We start from the raw sequence: 22,285 nt of genomic DNA, 5'->3' as shown, positions 1-22,285 counted from the left end.
GGATTAGCCGTGATGTCTTCCTGGTCTCTTGCAATAATTAATATTTAAAATATGTGTGAACTACATTATCACGAAGTCCAAGAAAAGCCTCACATGGAGCCCCAAGTGCTCTCACCACCAGTTAGAACTCGGCCAGCCCGGGCCTCTTTCTGACAGTGACATGGAAGAGTTTTGCCTAATGACAGACACAGGGATGTACTTCAGAACAGCAGACAAATATAGTCAAGTATAAAATAAACAAAAACTACCTATGATTCCACCTTCCCAAGATCATGAATATTAATATTTTGGAGCATTTTCTCCAGTATTTGCATACTTTAAAAAATAAAATTGAGATTTTACTTTGCTTTCCCTATTTAACATATTGTGAATAATCCTCAATGGTTGTTATTCTTCACAAACATTTTTAATGGTTGAATAATATCCCATTTACTATACATACCCTCATTCATGTATGGTATGTGTATTATATGTACATCATTCAGAGGGCTATCAATTTCTATTATGAGAAACCCTGTATATAAATCTTCGTGCATCTCAGGTGATTTCCCGAAGGCAAATGCCCAAGAGTGGAGTTACTGAATCAAAGAATCCATTGGCATTAAATACACACACTAAGATGTTAGTTCTCTACTCCCAGATACAAAAGCTCATAAGGCTGTGATGAAGGCCATTTAAATTATCTTGAGTAAGACTCAAAGGGCAAGACGATGTCCTCAATGAATCAATAGAAAAAATTAAAATCAAATAAAGGGAGTGGCCATAGGACTTATAAGGCTAAATTGGAGAGAAATGGGAGAGGAAATAGGGAAGGAGGAGAAAGCGAGGGGAGCAGAAGGGGGAAAGGTGCTCATGTGCATTCCATTGAGGAGAGCCGGGAGCTATTGAGAATTCTCATTTGGAGAAACTGTAGGAACTGCACCACCCTAGAGCACCTCCCGTTGGCTTTCCTTCCTGGTTTGCAGTTGCTGTTGGGTATTAAATGGGTTATATATTTACAATATGTAATATATGTATTTGATTATCAGCACGGTGCATGGCACTGAAGCTCAAGAAATGTGCTTTCCTTTCTGCTAGAACTTAATGACTCCCACAATGACGAGGACATTTAGGACACAGCCTAGCCAGCCAGGTAACACAATAAAACGACTGAATAAAGGCTGACTTTAAACTGCCTGTGTGTATTCATGTGCGGGTTACTTTATCAACACACAAAAAATCGGCTCTTTAGCTCTATGATAACAAATACTTTAAAAGGGATTAACACGGGAAAGGAAAAAGCCATAAACCTATTTTCTCCCCATTTAATTCAAACCATAACACAACTGCATCAGGTACATGGCCAACGAATTAGAGGTGCATCTCCTCGGTGTTTCCTGTATTTCCTTATGACCCCTACCCTTAACACTAGACGGAACCGCCCCACAGCAACACCCCTCTAACACAGGGCGGTCAGCCATTGACATTGACTCGAACGCCGTGTTCCTCTGCTCCAGACCAGAGAGAGGTGCCCACGTGCAGCACGGAGAGCCCGTGTCAGCACCCATCCATTCCCATGCTGTGTGAAGTCCATCCAGTAAGACAGTTAACTAGACTCAGCTGTCAACAGGACAGAATGGATTTGCTACCTACTTCGCTCATTCCCTTTCCTTTCCTGTTATACTTTATCTCCAGCAATGGTGGTTCAACCCACCAGTGTAAAATTAAAAAAAAAAAAAAAGGCAGATGTATATGAACAAACAAAAGGGCTCTCTGTATGTCAAATTTGAAAGTNGTGCCCACGTGCAGCACGGAGAGCCCGTGTCAGCACCCATCCATTCCCATGCTGTGTGAAGTCCATCCAGTAAGACAGTTAACTAGACTCAGCTGTCAACAGGACAGAATGGATTTGCTACCTACTTCGCTCATTTCCTTTCCTTTATCTCCAGCAATGGTGGTTCAACCCACCAGTGTAAAATTTAAAAAAAAAAAAAAGGCAGATGTATATGAACAAACAAAAGGGCTCTCTGTATGTCAAATTTGAAAGTATACTGTGAAACAAGATGTGCATTTTAATATCATATGTAGGTATTTATGTAATCCCTAAAGACACAGAAAAGTATCTGCAAGCGCATATATCAAACGTAGTAGCAGAAGAAATAGGGGTTGGAGAAAAGAAGGGCAATTTTCAATTTTATTTATGTCTGAACTGACCAAATTTGCTGTAAACAGCATATACTGTTAAAAAATTTTTTTCAAAAGAAGTTCTACTTTTAGAAAGGAAGATGACTTAACATTAAGCCATGATCATAGTCTAGTATTTTTTTTCTAAACTGGTATTTCCATTCTTTGGTTACCATTTTTCTAGACCTAGTAATCATTTTCTGGAGGCCTGGCAGGAGCCACAGAGGTGCCCTCTGCCAGCTCTGCCTCCTCCTGGCTCCTCCTTCCCTACAGTACTTCCCTCAACTGCACCCTTCCCTGGGCCAGGCTTTCACCCCTCACATCTCGCTTTTTCTCACAACTACTGACAGACACCCCCCTATCCCACTGCTACAGGAAGTACCTCAGCAGATGAGCTTCCGCCTAGTAGAACAAAACTCAGTTTCACGCTTCAGCCTGAGTGTAGAGAAGCGATGAGAGAGAGGTAAACCAAAATGAAAGGAATAGGCAATAGTACAGATATTTTAGACATACCACTTTAGGCATAAATCCATCTATGAAAGTATTTTCAAAGCAAATCAAACCAGATATAAGCAAGCCACCACTATCAAGTCAGATGAGTGATTATTTTCAAATGTGATGGGTTTATTTTATTTTGTTCTGATGCAAAACCAAAGACTCCACTACAGCACAGAGATCAATATATTAAAAGGTCATGAAAAAGTCGTGTGGGACATGCAGGACGTAATATACAAACTGGAGGATCAGGTTATTTCCTTTACAACATGACTCTACACTGTCGCTGAGGATCACATGTAAGGTAATACTGCGGAACTGAACTGAAATGTGGCACAGGTAAGACAACTTCCAGGCATGCCTTCCAGCACCTCCCTTAGGGCAGACTCCTGATCTCTAGGCTTCAGTGTGTGGGAGGGTTACAATTCTTTGGAAGAATAAAAAGTTCACACTTTTGAAATTTCAGAGAAGAATTTTAAGGCCAAAACATAGTGGGTTCATTTCTCTTCATCTCCAGGGAGAAATCTAATGCTTTATTCAAAACCTCATTAAGCTTCTAGTTCAAATCCCAACCCAACCTTGTGACCTCCTGCATTGAAGTTCTTTCCATCGATTAAAGCTGATAGGGTCAGTTTGACTCCTAGGAAGAAGAAAACACCACAATCACTTGTAACAACTATTACAATCAGATCCGCATTTTCTAGAAACAATGGGGGGAGTCAGTGGCATGGGTTACAGCTGGGTGTAAGAGTTACAAGCATACAGCTATTACTGAACTAAACACAGGGTTATCTGTTATCATCCGATCTGTAATGAGTAAAGCATAATCATGGCAAACTTTACCTGGAGTTCAGGTTAAGAATAATAAGTGATCAACCAAACTTAAAAGCCAGAGTGACCAAGTTATAGTTAGAGATACATAAAATGTTTTTAAGCAAAAGTACTTGATTTATTTTACTTTGTATGAACAAACAAATGTGACAAAATGGTCTGAATAAGCCAACAGTGATTGTGGGTTGTTTTACAGGTTATTTTCATTATTACTCTATCACTTTCCACCCTAACCCCACTATTACTAATTCCTTTACTTACCTGGTCGAAGAGTCTGAGTATAACCCAATCCAATCAGGCTGGCATTATTTACTTTAGCCTAAAGTTAGGGGATGAAACAGAAATAGTAAGAAAACATTCAATTTTTTAACTTATAAGTCCAGTATGACCACTTCATGCATCCAATTTCCAAAGCTAAAGCACCTTAGGGTCAATCCAGAATGCATGAAACTGAAAATTTAATTAATAAAAAGATAAATCTTTTAAGGGACCTTGAGAATGTGGGCTTGGAGGCCTCAAGCAAATATTTTTAAAACACCGTGCAGTCAAATATCCCTGTGTACTGAATTCTCTTAGATACCAGTTTACAACCTCTGACAATGGTTAGAACATGAACTCTGGTGAGGGACAGACCTAGCTCAATCTTGGCACTGCTGCCTAATTGTGTGACCTTGGGTAAGCTACCTGATCTAAGCCTCACTTCCCTCATCTGTAAAATGGGAATGAGGACACTACCCACCATCTATGGTAGTTGTGGGGATTAAACGAGATAATACATGTAAAGCCCTTAGCACAGTATCTGAAATTTAAGAGCCCAATCAGTGTTAAGAGTTACTAACACCAACAGGAAGAGTAATCAAATCCCATTAATTTATAGGTAAGAAAATTTGGGGGCCAATGAGAGAAAATGACTTGAGAAAGTCAGACAGCCAAACACAGGAAGAACTAGGACTAGAGCCCAATTTCCTAACTTCAAGTGTAATACTCCTTTCACTATGCGATGGCCAGCTCATTAAAGTTAATAAAGAACACGCCAACTACAACCACACCAGAGCGTGCACCAGAAACTCAGGTGAAAGCCTAAGAGCAGACACCATCTGGGAGCACATGCTTACAGAGAGAGAAGTTCTACAGTCCAACTTGTATTTAGCAGCGATGCCGAAACGGGTGTTGTTACTGCCAGCTGTCCAGGCAAGGTTTATTGATGTTTCAATCTTCTCATTGACCTTCTGGTAGATAGACCCTCCAAATTCAGTGCCATCATTCCTGTTTTCATGGCATAAGAAAAAGTCATAAACATCTAATTTGTACCACTGTTAACAATATGGAAACAAATTCTAAAACTATCAAAACAAGGATATCACTTTGCAACCACAGATTTCAGCAAACTTCTGGCATAAATGATTTTCAAACGAAATAAGGAACTAAATCTGGTCACGTAACCACCTTATTAAAATGCAGTTAACACTGGATTCATTTACTTGGCTTCCCCACATGACACAAACTTCTTAGTCACAATTTAGTTATGCACAAAGGCAGACACCACAGGTGAGTAAGACCTATAGCCTGAGATGTTCAGATTTCATAAACTTCAATAAAGATTCCACAGAAATATACACAGTGGTACAAATATGGAAAGAATACCAATTCTGGATTTCACTTAAAACAGTCCTAGCATTAGAAAGCACCCTCCCTATAAAACCTAGTGGCACTGCTCCAGAGAAGTACCTAAGTCGCTTCAAAGCATCCTAGGAGTTAGTCCCTGAGTTTTCATGGTTTTCCTGATGAATACTTTTCTCATCAATTGGAATGCTACTGCCTACACCACTGTGTGACTTTATTTTAGTCAGTGTAAGTAGATTAGAATGTCTAGTGAAGAGAGATAGGGAACACTTCAAAAATCCATAGCTCATCCTTTGCTTTCTCTTCATGGTAGTAGCAATGCCTAGTAGCCCACGACATAAAATTTAAAAGTTCAAATTCATTTCACCAATGGGTGGCAGCCTACAGAACAGAACCCAGAATTGCTTTGAGGATCTGCTACTTCTGACCAAAGGTCAGTGAAAACCTCTGGGGAATTACAGGGGATGTCCCAGGATACCCAGGTCAATTAGGCAGTTGTTCTTCATGCTCCGAACAGACCTACTTCCAAACGCTGTTTCTAGAACTCCAAAGAGTTTGGGGTAGAGTCTGAGAAGCCAGTAACTACCAGCAGCACAGCACAATGCACCAAGTACACTAATCTCTGGCAATGTTTTGCTGACTATAAAAACAGTGCAGTGAGGTCAGATGTCCTCCAAAGCATATTAAATGCAATTACCATCACTTCTAACCTTCTCAACATGCTAAGGGCTACCAACTTTTTGGGTGACTACACTGGCAATAAAGAAGGAATCAGTTGTAAATACTCACACATGAGTGTGCAGCTGGAAGTCTGCAGCCTTGTATCCCAGGGCGAAATTATTCTGTGACAGTTTGGATTTGGCCGTGTCGAAACTCATCTGATAGCCAGCAACCCAACCTTCTAAGGCTAATACAGCCCAGCCATAGATGGTCGGGCCAGAAAAATCTATATCAACATTACTGCCGAGACTGAAACAATCCCTTTTATAGGAGGCCTTCAATTTCCCACTCTTCTTTCTGTGAAAAACAAATACAACACAATGTGAACAACGCAAGTTTCTACTACTGTCCAGGAATCTTTAGGGTTCGATCCCCTCTTTCCCCCAGTGGTAGATGGCACATATGTAGCAAAAATGTTTCAAATGACTTAGTATTAGAACTGTATGTACTATTTTTACCTATTCCTCACTGTAAGGTCAAATGATAGGGTATCTCATGATTTCTTGAAAGTATGAACAAAGGTATAAAAAGGAATAAGGTATTTCAGTACCAATTAATAATGTGAACGATAAGCCAAATTTCTTTAAATATTTCCAAATGACCAAATGCTACAAAAGGTAACAACACCCAAACCACTTCATTTTTAACTTGTTACCCTATCATGGATAGAAGTTTACTTTTTTCTTTAAAGGTACCACTCTTTAGTTAGCATATTCATTTTCCTTAGGGGAAGTGTCTTCTCTGTGTTAGACAGATGGAAGAAAGTGTGCATTTTTGAAGGACGATACTGAAATTCGTTCTTAATAATCCTTTACTATTTCAATCAGGCCTCTTTGAGAGACTATGTGTCCTGAACATAACTAAAGTTATGGCAGGAAGGACACACCTGTTATTACAGCTAAGAAATGCTACTTTGCCTTTATCTGGCACCTTCGTCCTTCTGACAGCCTTGGCCCATTATAGGCAGGTAAGAAACATCATCATCTCCATTTTTTAGAAGAAAATGAAGAAGAAATGTTGGGAGGAGTTATACAGGATAAGAAAGTAAGTCAACAGCAGAACTACTTGTTATAATGTTCTACAGCCAGGAGATTTACGCTGTTTTCTTAAGAAACTCTGAGCAAAATAATGCATCCATGAATCTTTAGAAAAGCTTAAGAAATATCTCAAACCCTTCTGGTTACTAAACTTTTTCTACTATGTGCCTCTTTGGACTAGATTTATGTTTTTGTTCATCTGATCAATTTTTTAAAAAAAATATTTATTTATTCATGTATTTATAGACAGAAGGAGAGGGAGGGAGGGGAAACATCAGTATGTGGTTGCCTCTTGTATACCCTCACTGGGGACCTGGCCTCCAACCCAGCATATGACTTCACTGGGAATCGAACCAGCGACCCTTTGGTTTGCAGGCAGGCACTCAATCCACTGAGCTACACCAGCCAGGGTTTTCTAATCAATTTTCAAATAAAAATTTTATCCGCCTCAAGGGATTCTTCTTTCTCTTTAATGCACACACAAGGTCTCTCATACCCGTGACGGCAACCTCCTAAGATCTTTTGCATCAAAACTTTTTATTTCAACTCCCTACCCTAAACCTCCTTATAGGCTAAAACAACATTTCAGAAATCACAGTTTGGATAATTACCCTGTGTTCGGTACAAATATGGTATCAAGAGTAAGTTTCAACCCTTCAGCCAACTGAAAAATAAAGATTTAAAATTAATAATTAATAACTTTTGATTCTTATTTTGACTCAATAAACCAATTCTAAAGTTTTTTCGAACTTCCTCTCTAATAAAGAAGTCATTAAAGAAAGACGAATATTATATTTAATAAATTACCTCTTCCCCCTCCCCCCGCCCCAGGCTTCATCATCATGACTCTTTCACCAAAAAACAGGTTAAACTATAAAGGTCAAATTCTCTTCCAGACAGTAATGTAAATCACAATTCAAAAACAACAAAATCCCAACACAACTAAATAGTATTGATATTATCTTAAAATTTATTGGTTAATAAGACAAACTGATTATTTAATAAGCCAACTTACTTATTCAGCTATCCATTTATATTACCTATATGTGGTAATGTGCATATAGACAGACCTTGAAACATAGTGCCCTGTACATAGTAGACCCCTGACAAATACCTGATAGATTTTCTCTTGAAAAACATTACAGAATTTTAGAACATTTTTCTGTGGACCTGATTTTGCAATGTTTACAAGACAAAATTAAAACTAAATCACTGCAAATAGTTTGGTCTACTCAGCAGAGGCTCAGATGTATTGGGTTGACCAAAAAATGTGTTTAGTGTTCTGGGTACAAGACACATTTTTCATTTTCACCAATAACTTTATTGATTCGGATATTTTGAATATGTTGGCTATCTCCTGCTATTAGCTTCTAGTGGGCAGAGGCCAGGGATGCTGCTAAATACCTTCCAGTACATAAGACAGCCCTATAGCAAAGCATTATTTGGCCAAAATGCCAATAGTACCAAGAAATTTGACAAACCACTTTTGATACATTCAATTAATCACAGCACCTTCTCCATACATTGCACAAATCCTTTTTTGCATTTCAGTTGCAATTTTACCTTTCTTGAAATAATAAAGCATAATATGCCAAAAATGTTGCGTTACCTTCTTCCACCTTCAGTATTAAAATAGCTGCAGAAAAATTCACCAATTTTGCTAAGTTTTTTAAAAAATGCAGGCCGATAGGACAGCTGTCACAATACAGTTTAATAAAATTGTTTTAAATGAAGTAAAGGCAACTAAGAACTATGAGAGCCATCGTATAGGAAAACCTAAAACTTTTTGGCCAACCCAATATAACAGAGTAAATAGAAAAATTCAGAATAAAGATGAGGAGTGATAATTCTGTAGTCACAAACCCTTACTTTCTAAAAACATAAGACATACCAAAGAAGGCCATGTACAAAGAAAAAATATGGCTACTGGATAGGTTTTAAGATCTCATTCAGGTTACATTTGGGGGTTTGTTCATCATCTTATCTGTAAGATAAATTTAACATACAAATAACTTCTAATGCTTTCTTTTACCTTATTCTCCCAAGAGATTTCTGTTCCAAGAGTATTGTCTGTGTTCCATTTTTGGGTGAAGGTAAGTCCATAGTTACAGACCTTATATTTGGTCTCTAGGTTGCCTGAAGCTTTCCCTGTATCAGTATAAGCATGACCAGAAGTAGAAAATTCCTAAGCAATAAAAAAATAACTTCTTTAAAGGGAGCCCATCAACAGAAAAAGATCATTTCAGAAAGTAGTGCTCGGGGCACCACACAGCAGTACGATTAATGTTTACCGCAGCCCTCCTCTACAGCAACTTAGCGCCTGCCTTCCTTCTTTCTTTCTTTCTTACCTCTAAATACGTTAACCAGTTTTCGATCTTTCCACTACTCCACCTCTCTTACTGGCGTTTTTGTTTCATATTCCCTTACTAAATGGAAATCTTAAATTATCTCCTTTAAAAGAGAAATATCTTAACTGAAAAGAAATGCCTTCACTAAAAAAGCAAAACAGAGAACGTTGAACATTTTACTTTCACGGCCTAAAAAAGATGATCAGTTCTCTATCATCATTTAAGCCACTAATTAATTTTAAAGTCCTTAAAAATTTCCAAATCAGAGGACTCACTAGCTTCCTTCCTCCCTTCTAGTAAGGCCAGAACTCTCAGGTTTTAAAATTTTATTTTTATTGTAATAAAATACACAATATAAAATGTACAATTTTAACCATTTTAAGTGTAAAGTTCAATGGCATTTAATTCATTCACTGTTAGGAAAACTTTATTACTTTTCTCCACAAAACTAGCTATAAAACTTTAAGCACAAACAATTTTATTATTTGAAGATGTCTATCCATTTTTTAAACAAAATGTAAAGTCATAATTTATCCTTCTTTCTCCCTTCTCCACCTATCTTTTTAAAGTGCTTTCTATCAAAGAGTTATTACTATGAGTGCCTTAAAATAGATACTCCTCCTGACTTAGATGTTGTTTCAGTCATATGACAATAAGCTATTAGAAAAAGATATCCTTCTGGGGGGAAGCAAACAGCCAACACCTGTCACTGACAATCTATGAACTGTCAAGAAAAAAACCATTCTGACGGACCCTGTTTTTAAAGAACATTTCTGAAATGCTGCCAGACTCGATCAGTTACATTTCACTGCCTGAAATATGAACCCTCCCCTTCACCAAATACCCTGCTCCCTAACTCTGGTTCTAGGCTGACAAAACAACTGGAAAACTCTGATCTGTTTATCAACACCACACAGAAAGTTTTCAAAGAGAGTATCATGCTGCACACTTAGGGCAAGGCCTTAGTGAAAAATGATAAAAACCTAACCATGTTTAACAGTTCACACAATTAGTTAAGTTGAATGGCGTGTTCTTCTAGTTTCTAGTAGCTCCAACTACCCAGTGCTTTATTTTTTCCATTCACCCTTCATACACTTGAAAGTATAGCAAATATAAACCTTAATTTTGGTGCTCAAAATCAAGGTAAGAGTAGTCAGTCTACTTTTCTTCCTTATTACCATCATTTCTTAGTTTGAAGCTTTGTCGAGTCTAAAATACCAGAGATATGAATCTCAAGAGAAGGCTGCTATTTTTCTAAGTTCAGTTCCAAGCCTATAATTGCTTTTGTCTAATTTCATAATTAGATCAAATAGTGCAAAATATACTTACACATGCACATAACATCTACAGCTCTACGTTAAATGCTAGAAAGCAACAAAACAATCTTAAAGATGTTACTGTTAAATAGATGGCATAAAATAAAAATATCAAAGTGCAATAAATTTGGAGCAGTGGATGTAATTTATCATGAATCAGTACCAGAGACCAAAAGCAGCCATAAAACAAGCACACAAATATGCTTTGTTTTTCTTACCATCTGAGTGAATATTCCCACACCACAGCAGCATGAAAGGGAGATAAAATTTTAATTGACAGTTTTTGCAACACAAACATGACTTGAGCAAATTCTGAAACACTACTCAAAGTGAGTATAATATTTCCATTTTAACAGAACAACACAGAGTGTGCCCTCCTAGTAGGACAGCTGCATATGTATTTATTCATCAGTAGAAAACCCAGGGAAAGAATGACAGTGACAAACCATGATTATGGCAAGTATGAGACAAAGTATCATAAGAATTCCATATTCCTCCTACCCTTCTAATTAAATCATTATACCTAGAAATAAAATTTGCATTGGTTTGAATAAGTTATACCAAAAAAGATGCAGCCAATAAGGAGAAATCAGAAAATGAAGTGAATGTACGGTTAATTTAGTTGCTCAAACTCACTGAGTAAAAACTCTGATTAATGATGCTTTGAAAAATATGTACATGTATCTTTGACTATATTCTTAATTTCCAGTAAAAAAGACTTTATGAACATCAATAAAAACTGTAAATTAATTTCTATATACAGTTTATGTCTACATTTGCTTCAATTAATCATGAAGGGACAGACTAAAATTCATTTGTTCTTGTAAAAGGGTGACAGAACTTGCATGAACCCAATACAACGAAGGTCAAGTTTTCAGTGCCGCGTTTGTGAAGGCATGACGACATGGCACACACGATAAGGTCTATATGGCTGAGGGAGGATGCTCACTGAAATCTGAGAGTGGGATGAAGCTGTCGGGAGGAGGGCGCAGAGCCAAAAGCATGCTGCTTCACCTATCTAGGCTAAAGGCTGATTTTTAAACAGGTTCCTTTCAGTTAATCAGGCTACATCTATAGGCTACAGAAAATATACTGGGTACTTACCACTCCACTACATGACTTGGTTCTCAGGTCTATTTTGACCATGCCAAACCCTAGATGCACACACAAAAACACAGTAACTTACAAAATGTGACATTCATTCCAATTTTTGCAACTTAGAAACTATGAAAATAGTCCATAGTACCTTCCATATGAAAAACAGACAGTGTTCACCTTAGGTGAGAGTTTCAAGAGAAACTGAATTATAGTGAAATAACTTAAGCATAATTTTTACCCCTCTCAAAATACTAAACATAAGTTTAAGAACAAGTGATAAAGGAATATGTACTATTCTGAGAACCAAAATTATTAAAAAATATATTGTAAAAAATATATATTCAAGCTAAAAATATACACAATTAACATTACTAGTTAATAAAAAAAACAAATGTGTACAACACAGTAAGTTTAAAGACTAAACCTTAAAAACTAAAAATAAATGTCTATTTGGATCAAAAAAATATGTTACTGCAAAGTGGTCAAAAGCTGTGCCTTCACTTCCACAAAACAAGGCCATTATTTGGAGAAGGAAAAATGCACCCCTACTTTAAAGGCCACCAGGGCTAGCCAGAGAGGTATACATATTACAGATTTACATTATTTGGTCTCACAGATAATACTAACTATGCATGTGTGTGTGTGCACACATATACACACACAATTGTTTGTAAAGCCTGCGGGACTCGACCTCTAAAAAATGATGTCTAACAACCTGTTAATAGTTATCCCCTTAAACCTTGTGAGACACATTAATGTTGACTTAACCTCATTTTACCAGCACAGTATGATGGGCATTCAATATTAACCATAACCAAAACTGAACATTTACAAACCCGTACTTACCATATCCTTTGTTGAAAACATCCTTGGCAGCCTTTCCTAGGTCACAGTAAGTTGGTGTGTTACACATCTTACCAAGAAAAATGGGGACATGGAATAAAAATAACCATTTAGTATTTATTTACCCTTTGTCCTTCAACTATTTAGTGCTGTGAGAAGAGGTTTTCTCTTCCTTTGCATCATTAAAGCTTATACCCTAATGCAAGCAAAGCTGAGAAGCCATCCTGTTCCTTTAAAAGGAGCTTTCCCAAAAAGAATAAAAGGGTTTTTCCCAGGAAAGTCCAGAGGTCATCTTCATGATTCCACTTCAAAGAAAAGATATTTCCCACAGGCTGAATTTAACATTCTTGTTTTAAGAAAAGGACAATTTACATTACAAAAACATTTCTTGGGCTGTTGTAAAGCCAAAGAACTCTATTAGGCAACAAGGTAAATTTCTTAAGAAACTGTAAGCTTAAACAGATGCATTAAAAATCTTCTGGGTTAACGTTCTTACCACTCTGACATTTAACTCTTAATAATTGTAAGAATTACCACACTAATTGAAATGTATTCACTTATCCAGAATAGGCCCTCTCTCAAAGCGGGTCTTAAAATAAAGTGCTATATCTTGCCTATTAACCAGAAATACGATAAATTAATTCTACCTCCAGTCATCTGCTTCCCCCAAATTGCTGTACACTCTAAAGTTAAAGCCTTCAAAATCCCAGGTGCCTCCACTTTTTCTCTTGCCTACTTATATCCAACTTTTCCGCTGACACTATGGCTCTCGCGTGGAAATTCTCAGTTCTGTTAACACTGCTAAAGATGCCATTCCTTCAGCCTCTTTGGGTGAGGAGAAATCTCCTGTAGCGGGCCAAAAGCCATGTGCAACCAATTGCAGAAGCACCTGAGGCAACCTCATTAGCCCCAATCAACACCAGAAAATTCCAGAGCACCAGCTAACCCTTGCACTATGCCTGAACTACCCACACATGCAAACGAATGTGTACTTATATTTAGCCTAGGTCTTAATCTGGCCTTCTGCTAAGTTTCTGCCTAAACCATCATACCTGAACATAACATACACTTATGATGCACTTAATTGTGAATTCATTAAAATTTTCTTTACCTAAGCCTGTCAACTATGAACACACCCACACATATCGTTGGGGGAAAGAGTACAGAAAAGATGAAAAGGGTCGGAATAAGTGTACTGACTCATACCATAATAAAACCTTATTCTAAGTCACAAGGGTTAAGAGTTCACGTCCAGAGCAATTATTTTACAATCAGTTCCTTGTATTCAAATGATCAATTCCACACATTTTACACGTTGCCAATTGCAATCTGATATTACTTTTATGATCACAACTGATGCTGGTATCTGTTGAAATTTCACCAGAAGACCATAATTTGGGAAGTTAAGTACAGAAAAGCAGGCACTATACACTCAAATAAAAATGTCGAGGCTTCACAGTCTGATTTTTCACCCCCTAATGAAAGAACAAGTGCACTGAAGTGTTTAGAAACATCCACCTAGGGGCTCATCACAATCTTTCGGTATGCTGCCTTCTTTCCGAAAACCACTGCCAGACACTTTGCAAAAGTTGCGCAGCTGTTTTCGTTTACTAACTGACCTCAGTCCTGCCTGGTTCAAGCTTACTTTTTCAGGCCCACGACTCCGATTGGACACGACATGCACCACACGCACGACTGGTATGATCAAGCAAAAAATCGAAAAGACACAGAGACTTCACGTTACTCGAGAGTAAAGCTAACATCACGTGTTTCTATTAGCTCTACAAAATGCACTTGTTCAAGCCATGCACAACCTACCCAGGTTGCATTAGATGCAAACGGGGGGAGGGAGGGCGTTAACTAGGTAATACTACTTTACTCAATAACCACACAGCCGGTAAAGACCCTGATTTGTTCCTCATCTCTATTTAAGTTGCATGTACAGCATCCTCCCTTCGACGGTGAGTGGGAAGGGCTCCCCGGACGCTGAACAACAATTCCTGAGAGGAAGCTGGGGGCGGGGAGAGGGTTAGGGGTTCGAGGCCCCAACTTCCCCAGAAACCAACCTCCTCCCTGGCCTGACCCCTGGAAACAAAGTCCCGCGGGCACACCAGGCGGAGGGAAGGTGGCGGCTCGGCGCTCGCAGCGCCGCCTGCCCCACCGGCGGGGCGGCTCCATCACCTGAGGCGGCCAGGGGAGCAAGGTCCCTTTTGCGGTCCGCGGCCCGGCCCGCCGCGCCCCGTTGGGCTGCTCTCTCCCTCCCGACCTCTCCGATAGACCTGCCTCTCGTCGGGCCCCAGTGAGGGTGGTGACAGACAGCCCCAGCACCTCTCAACCCGGCCCTCGGACTCGGCCCTCCTCACCTCCACCCAGAGAGCAGGTACTCCGCTAGGGCAACGCTGAAGGTCTTCTTCAACCAACGCCGTCCGCGCCTGCGCGGCCTTACTCCCCCTGCGGCGCCTGCGCGCCCCTGCCTCCCTCCGCACCGCGTAAGCGCCGCGGTGTCACACCGGGGTCGCGCGCCTCGGAGCTGCGTGCGGAGAGGGACAGCAGGAGCGAACCAACACCACCAACTGTCTGGCCTGGTGTGCGCGCGTGCGCGGCAGAGCCCGGCTCGCAGGTGCCCGGGGCAGAGATTGACGCCAGGCGGGAGAAGCCTGGGGGAATCGTACCTTTGTTCCTGAAGGGGCTCGCTCTCGCGAGAACGATGGGAGGTTACTAGTTACTGTTGTCAAGGAAGGGGCGGTGGGGAAGACGGGCGGAGGGGGAGTAGTATCTCTGCTGGTGGGTTCTATGGTGGCTCTGGCCTTTTCGTTCCCTGACGGATGCCTTGCAGAGCTTTATGGGAAAGTCAACGACTGAATAAAATTCAAGAATGTGACCCATAAGTCATCTCACCTTAAGAATGAGAAAACACGGACCCCAAAGGATCTGAGTGACGTCATGTATTCAAGAAAACACTGGCAGCCATAGGTATATTATAATTCAAATGCAGAGAGAGGGAGGGAAATCTCTTCTTTAGAGAAGAATACCAGCTAATAAATGTAGAAGAAATTGTAGAACTGTTGTAGAAAATCATCCCTTTGGAACCACCAACAATTGATTCAGGCAAAAATTAAGAGTGCATAATGGTTGAGGATAGTTATGCCGTTTCAAAGTATCACCATCAGATTACTTACTAAAGAGAAAAGAGAACCTTCACATTGAAATCAGACTGACATCATGCGCTCCCTGATGTGATGCACGGAGGACAGAACGATAATTATTCTTGCCAAAAGTATGCAATTTGTCTCTGTTCGTGGGGAAACAAACTCAAATTGAGGGGCGTTCTGCAAAACAACTGCCCGGTCTCTTTAAAAATGTAAATTTCATAAAAGAAAGAAAAAGCCTATTGAACTGTTCTAGATTAAAGGAGATGAAAAATATACTAAAAGCAATATGATCCCCAATTTTACCCTGGTTAAAAAAACAACAACAAACCCCAGCTATTGAGAAACATTATTGGAACAATTTAAATGTGTATTAGAATTGCAACAATGTGACATTTTCTGAGAACAATGACTGTATCTTGGTTATGTCCACAGGGCATTTGTTTTTGGAGATATATCCTAAAGTACTTAGGAGTGAAATAGCACATGTCTGCAACTGACTCAAAAGGTCAAGAAAAAGACAGAAAAAACAAAGGTACAAAATGTTAACCCATTGGTGAATCTAGGTAGAAGATATGTGGACGTTCACTGCATTATTTTTGAAACTCTCCTGTAAGTTTAAAATTTTCAAAATAAGAGCTGAGGAGAACCACCACACACAGTCTGTGATGTTCAGTCCACAGACCAGGTTGCTGCTTGAACCAATAGCAAACATCACCGTTTGCCTGCTGTGCGTATGGCATTTCGGGCTAATAAGAGAGAAGTAAGGTAAATGCTCCCGAAAGACTCATAATGCAGAACTCAGACAAATGCTTGCCAATTAAGGCAGAATATGATGAATGTCAGAAGCAAAGCAGTATGACTTTGTAGGCTAAATAAAATGAGCTTTGGAATCAAAAGGGGCTGGGTTTGTATCTCAGACCTGCCAACTCTATATGGTCTTAGACAAGCAACTTAACCTCTCCATGCCCCAGTTTCTACACCCGTGTAACAGCTAACTAAGATCTACTTGAGAGTATTGTCACAGATACTAAATGAAATAATGTATTCATAGCACATAGCAATCTACCTGGCATATGGAAAATAATTCACTAGTTACAAACAGGTCAAAATTAATATGCAATGAGTTTAAAAGTTTTACAAACAAAACCTGTATTTATTCATATGTGTGAATATTAGAACCACAACTTCGGCTTGTATATAGGTGCAGACCTGCTTTTGTCAGTACCGCAGGCCATTAAAGGCTGTAAGGAACACTATGAATGGGAATCTGGCAACATTCCTTCCTTTGGCTTCTGCTGTCTAAACATGGCTTCTGGCCCTGGCTGGTGTAGCTAGCTCAATGGATTGAGTGTGGGCCTGGGAACCAAAGAGTTGTGGTCCGATTGCCCATTAGAGCGTATGCATGGTTTGCAGGCCAGGTCTCCAGTAGGGGGTGTGAGAGAGGCAACCACACATCAATGCTTTTCTCCCCGTCTTTTCTCCCTCCCTTCCCCTTTCTCTAAAAATGAAATAAAATCTTAAAAAATAAATAAATAAAGATGGCTTCTGTTATCCAAAGATCTTCCTCCCAAAGGACCAGACAGCACCCATCCCAGGTCATGCAGAGAAACTTCCTCCCTTCCCCCACACTGCCCTGCACCTGGTCATGAAAGAAACCTGTAAGGAACACAGCTTCCTGTCCTTTTGGCCCTGTCAGCTTACCTACATCCAGGTCCATATCAGGTCTCTGGCTTCGGCCACTTCAAAACTACAGCCAGTTCTCATTTCCCTGCCTACACTGGGATGTAAACTCTTGGGAAGTATAGAAAATATTTCAGAAATATTGTAGAAAATACATTCTCAGTCTAAATCCTAATAACATGGCGTTCTTCTGCAACAAAATCTCTAGAATCATAATTTTAAAGCAGGACACTTTAGACTCCCTTATGTGTGAGACATTTGCTAAGTGCTTACTGTTTATAGGATGCTATGCTCAGAACCCACGTGTGAGGAAACACCCAGTGTGTCAGTGCTCTGTGGGTCCAGAGGCCCAGGAAGATGGTGTCGCCTAGTGAGCAAGTTCCCCATGTGGGTCCCCTACTCTAGTCAGGATAACCTGCTGCCTACCTTGCCTTTTTTGAGAGAAAAATCGCAGGTTAGTATACTTTTGTCCTCAGAAATGAAAAAAAGCAATTATGAACAGAAGGCCCACTGTGAAGAGTTGGTAGCTCAATCACCCTAGGTCTAAGACAAATTAAGAGTCTGAAGTCAGTGATATTAATGCTCTATTTCTTTAAAGGAAAAGGGCCCAATTGCGTGTTTTCAAGAACTCCAAAATCTGAGGGGTGAGGATTCCCTAGGCATCTTTGAAGAAGAGGAAGTACAAACCGTGTGCATGCGCTTCTACAAGGAGGCAGCAGAGCCCAGGCCCCCAGCAGTAAAAGCGCCTAACTGTAGACAGGGAGGAGACGAATGGCTTGTCTGAAAACTGGCGTCAGAATGACCCAGGCGGGAAGCACAGAAACAGCTCCCAGGGCAGAGGGACAGAGTGGTCAAAGACTTAATGTATCACACCCAGAAATTCCATGTCTAAGGACACATCTCAAAGAAATGACCATCGGTTTGTGCAAAGATTTATCTTGAATAGCTTGAATGATTTAGAGTAGCAAAAGATTTAAAATAGCAAACATAGCCAACATTCAGAGGATGCGTTAAAAAAAACTATAATACATCCATATTCTGGTGCTTTGGTACAATCAAGTGCTCTGATAATATTTGATGATCTGGGGGAAAGGCTCAGTGGGAAAAAAAGAAGCAGAAACATAAGTATATGTACAGTGAGCGTGTGTGTGCTAATTTTCCTTTAAGAAGGAACACGGGAGTTATAACCATAAACACCACTGTTTACCTCTGACCGGACAGCAGACAGAGAGGCTGGGCAGAGGTGGTGCACACGGAGAGGTATAGGTGTTAATGATGGCCAGTTCAGGAGCTGGTGATAGACTGATTATGTTGTGTTGTGTATTCAAAACATAAATGTGATGTATATTTACCTGCATATGAAAAATTAGGAATACTTAACAAAACTTGACAGTCACCTCTGCCAGGTCAGAGTATTTGTGTTTATTTTCTTCACACTTTTCTGTACTTTCCAATTTCCCAAATCTTGAACATGTATTTCTCTTATAATTAGAAAAACTAAGCTCACTTTTATAAGGTTTGCAAATACATGGATTTATGGGAAGGGGAGTGTTGTTCCGTGGGGGATTTCCACCCCAAAATGGGAAGTGTCCCTCAAATCTATTGGTAGTACCTGTAGCTTACAATAGGCCTTCTGAGAATGCACTTCGTTCTTGACCACAAGAGGGCGTAAGGAAACAAGATAACAGAAAAGCTAAATCTGAAGGTGGACCAGGAGCTTGGGATCCTGAGTTCAGGCCATCACCCCTGGCCTCCCCTTGTTCATAAAGTTGGAACACAGTTATGAATCCTACACGATTGGACGGTGAGTCTGTGGGCTTACCTGTCAAAGCCAGAGTTTGTGTTGAATGTCAAAAGGGCACAAGATATTTACAAGTTATTTTGATGGGGAAACCAATTTTATCGGTGTGCCCCGTGTAGATTGGGGTGCATCCTGGCTGACACATCCTGCAAATTATTTCATCTTCATCATTCGTGAAGCTCAATAATCACATTTACATAAAGGATAGTTTAAGAAAAAAGGTGAGATATTTCTACAGTCGTATGTAAATTTGAAAATAGCAACAGTCAGTGTTCCCTGCGATTTTATTTCCTAGTGAATATAAAACTATGTTTCAAGCAACTTGACATATTTGGGAATGGACTTTGGTTAGTGAGCTGAATAGTGTGGTATAGAGGTAAGAAATAAACTTTGGAACCAGAAAATTTATGTTGAAATCCTAGGTCTGCAACTAGCTGTGTGACCTTTGGCAAATGACTTGAACTCTCTGAGTCTCGATGTCTCCATCTTTAAACTGAAGATCCCCAGAAGTAAACTCCTGGTCAAATGGGGCCTAACCAGAGGGCTCCTGCCTCACAGAATTTTCTGTGGCCAAAGTTCTGAGAATACTTGGACCGCGATCAGCAAACACCCGAAGTGGTAGCCTGGGTGAGAGAAGGCCAGTCACAGCCAGTGAGTGGGTCTGATGAGGTAGCTGGAGGCGGACGCAGCCTGCAGAGAAGTGGGCAGGCTGTGGACGCTTCCGGGGGAAGAGACACTAGAACGAGCCCTCCTCCCTGAGAACACCGTGAGGAAATTCAAGGCGAGAAGCCTCTCCCCACAGTAGCAGATCCCAGAGCTCATGGGTATCTGTTCTTTTTTCATCCCATATATAATTGACATACAACATTATGTAAGTTTAAGGCATACACTGTGAGGGTCCAATACACCTGTGTGTCATAAAGGGTTTAGCACAATAAGTTTAGTTATCACATCCTCTCCCTCATGTAATTACCATTTTGTCGTTACAGTGAGAACACGAAAGCTCACCTCGTAGCACCTCTCAAGCACACAGCATAGCATTGCCAGCTGTAGCCAACAAGGTCATTCATTCTTACAATTTTGCTTCTTCACACTCAGGACACCAGGCAGGAGTGGGGCCTCTCACTGCCATGGGATTCACCCCCTGTTCTTTTTTTGTAAGTGGTAACTCTTTTATTTTTTAAATATTTTATTTAGTTAGTTTTAGAGAGACAGGAAGGGAGGGAGAAAGAGAGGGAGAGAAACATCAATATGCAAGACATACATCAATAAATGCACCTCCACCTGGGGACCTGGACTGCAACCTAGGCATGTGCCCTGACTAGGAATCAAACCAATGACTTTTTGGTTCACAGGTTTGCACTCAATCCACTGAGCCACACCAGCCAGGGCTCACCTTGGGGAAAAGAGTTCTTGAGGGAAAAGAGTCAGACCCAGTTTGGTCTGCATGTTAGGGTTCAGACCAAAACATGACAGAACCTGCTTCGTGCTGGGGAAGAGGCTGCAGGCCAGCAGGACCCGCCTGTGCTGGCTCCTTCCCTGAAACAGCCTTCCTGGAGTACATGGACCACCCATTCACCTTTACTCTCTGCCCCCCAAAGTCACACAGAAAAGTCCAGGACTGGCTCCAGGAGACATTTCAGGTCACAAGCCTACATGGTAGAGGCCACTGCCCCAACTTAGATTGCTACCACTAGTGACAGGGGCAGACCTGACCATCAGCTTACCACGCCATTCAGGTCCTCATGCCACCAGAACACCATTGAATTTGACAGGACATTGGGATGAAGGGAAAAGAGAAAGGAAAAGTGGGATTAGTTATGGGAATGCAAGGAGAAAAAATAACTAAGTGAAAGACATGATGAAACAGAATATGGGAAATCAAGGTGTAAAAAAAAGACAAGGAATTGAATGGGAAAAAAAGCATGGAGATTGGACTCCTCTTAAAGGTTTAAATGTTTCTGTCCTGCTCCTAATGCCTGCCACCTCCCTGAATTGTGTTTACCATTAAATCATAGTAAGAAGAATAAAACAAAGTGAACTCTGTGAAAATACCTTGCTTTCCAAGTTATTGCTTCAATGAGAGAACTTCACGGAACAAAAAACTTGAAAGGCCCTCAAGGAGCCATTTGTAAACTACTCTAGAAACATGAATGTAATTCAATTTCTGTAAGTCCTCGCCTGAGGATATGTTTACTAATCTTAGACAGACAGGAAGAGAGAGAAACACTGATGTGAGAGGCAAACATTGGTTACTCGCCCCTGGTACATACCCCAACTGGGGATCGAACTCACAATCTTTTGGTGCACGGGACAATGTTCCAACCAACTGAGTCACCTGGCCAGGGCAGAAAAGCTGGATTTTAATGTAATTTTCCCCTTCCTCACCAACCAAAACAAAACAAAACAAAACAAAACAAAACAACTTTGCCACCACCCCTTCCCAGTCAGAATGGCTAAAAGTAAGCAGACTGACCGTGCCATGTGTGGACAAGAATACGCAGCTTCCGGAGCACCCATACTCTGCTGGCAGATTGTGGAGGACGCAGTCCCTGGGGAAAATGGCTTGAAAGTTTCTTTAAAAGTTAAATATATAGCTACTATAATTAATCAGTTCTCTTATATCATTCTAAATTAAACAAAAACATATTTCCACAGAGGCTTGTACACAAATGTTGGAAGGAGCAAAATGTCTATCAGTAGGTGAATGAATAAGCAAACCATGATCTATTCACATGATGAATTACCACTCATCAGTAAGGGAAAAGCTATTTATAAGTATAATACAAATGAATTTCAAACCATTACTCTGAAATAAGAAGGGCCAAAAGAGCAGATTTTTATTCCCTTTACATAAAGTCCTAGAAAGTGCAAAATAATCTAGAGTCAGTTCAGACTCGCTACATGGGGGTGTGTGTGTGGAGACCAGGCTGATTTACAAAGGAAGGCAACCCAACTGGCGGGCGTGACGGATGTGACCATTCCCTTGGCAGTGGTGATGGTTTCCTGGGAGCAGGCACCTGTCAAAACCTCCCAATTGCACACACACACACACCATGCATGACTGTGCTTCAGCTATTCAGCTACGTCTTAGTGCAGTAGGGCGGGGGGCAATGAAGAGGTGAAGCCTCCCTACTTCCTTGTCCTTGCTCCCTCAGCAGGAGCAGCCACTAACCAG

General features: G+C 40.4%; 1 protein-coding gene across 2 annotated transcripts; it reads right to left on the bottom strand.

Annotated features, from left to right (window-relative positions):
- Positions 1-2,766: 2,766 nt before the first annotated feature.
- On the bottom strand, positions 2,767-15,107 carry VDAC3 (voltage dependent anion channel 3). Of its 2 annotated transcripts, XM_037055472.1 has the most exons (10): positions 14,838-15,107; positions 12,478-12,544; positions 11,638-11,687; positions 10,752-10,754; positions 8,902-9,054; positions 7,481-7,533; positions 5,902-6,129; positions 4,605-4,755; positions 3,751-3,808; positions 2,767-3,298 (listed from the first exon to the last, which is right to left on the bottom strand). In XM_037055472.1, the coding sequence occupies exons 2-10, from the start codon at positions 12,542-12,544 to the stop codon at positions 3,207-3,209; spliced, it is 855 nt and encodes a 284-aa protein (XP_036911367.1). In that variant the 5' UTR covers positions 14,838-15,107; the 3' UTR covers positions 2,767-3,206. The 2 variants fall into 2 exon arrangements, with proteins under 2 accessions (XP_036911367.1, XP_036911368.1); XM_037055473.1 differs by lacking the exon at positions 10,752-10,754 and having other exon boundaries at positions 12,478-12,546; positions 14,838-15,104.
- Between the last annotated feature and the right edge of the window lie 7,178 nt (positions 15,108-22,285).

This window comes from Sturnira hondurensis, unplaced genomic scaffold, assembly GCF_014824575.4.
Source record: "Sturnira hondurensis isolate 20B ecotype Veracruz unplaced genomic scaffold, ASM1482457v3 Scaffold0008640, whole genome shotgun sequence".
Classification (NCBI taxonomy): domain Eukaryota; kingdom Metazoa; phylum Chordata; class Mammalia; order Chiroptera; family Phyllostomidae; genus Sturnira; species Sturnira hondurensis.
Note: the sequence above shows the minus strand (reverse complement) of the source record. Positions and strands in the feature narration are given on the sequence as shown.

Bases quoted from the DNA above. Each gene is read 5' to 3' on its own strand.
- VDAC3 (XM_037055472.1), bottom strand. From the start codon at position 12,544: ATGTGTAACACACCAACTTACTGTGACCTAGGAAAGGCTGCCAAGGAT. The intron at 11,688-12,477 runs GTAAGTACGGGT...GTGTGCATCTAG, and splicing joins TGTTTTCAACAAAGGATATG to GGTTTGGCATGGTCAAAATA. The intron at 3,809-4,604 runs GTAAGCATGTGC...CCCTAACTTTAG, and splicing joins ACTGTAGAACTTCTCTCTCT to GCTAAAGTAAATAATGCCAG.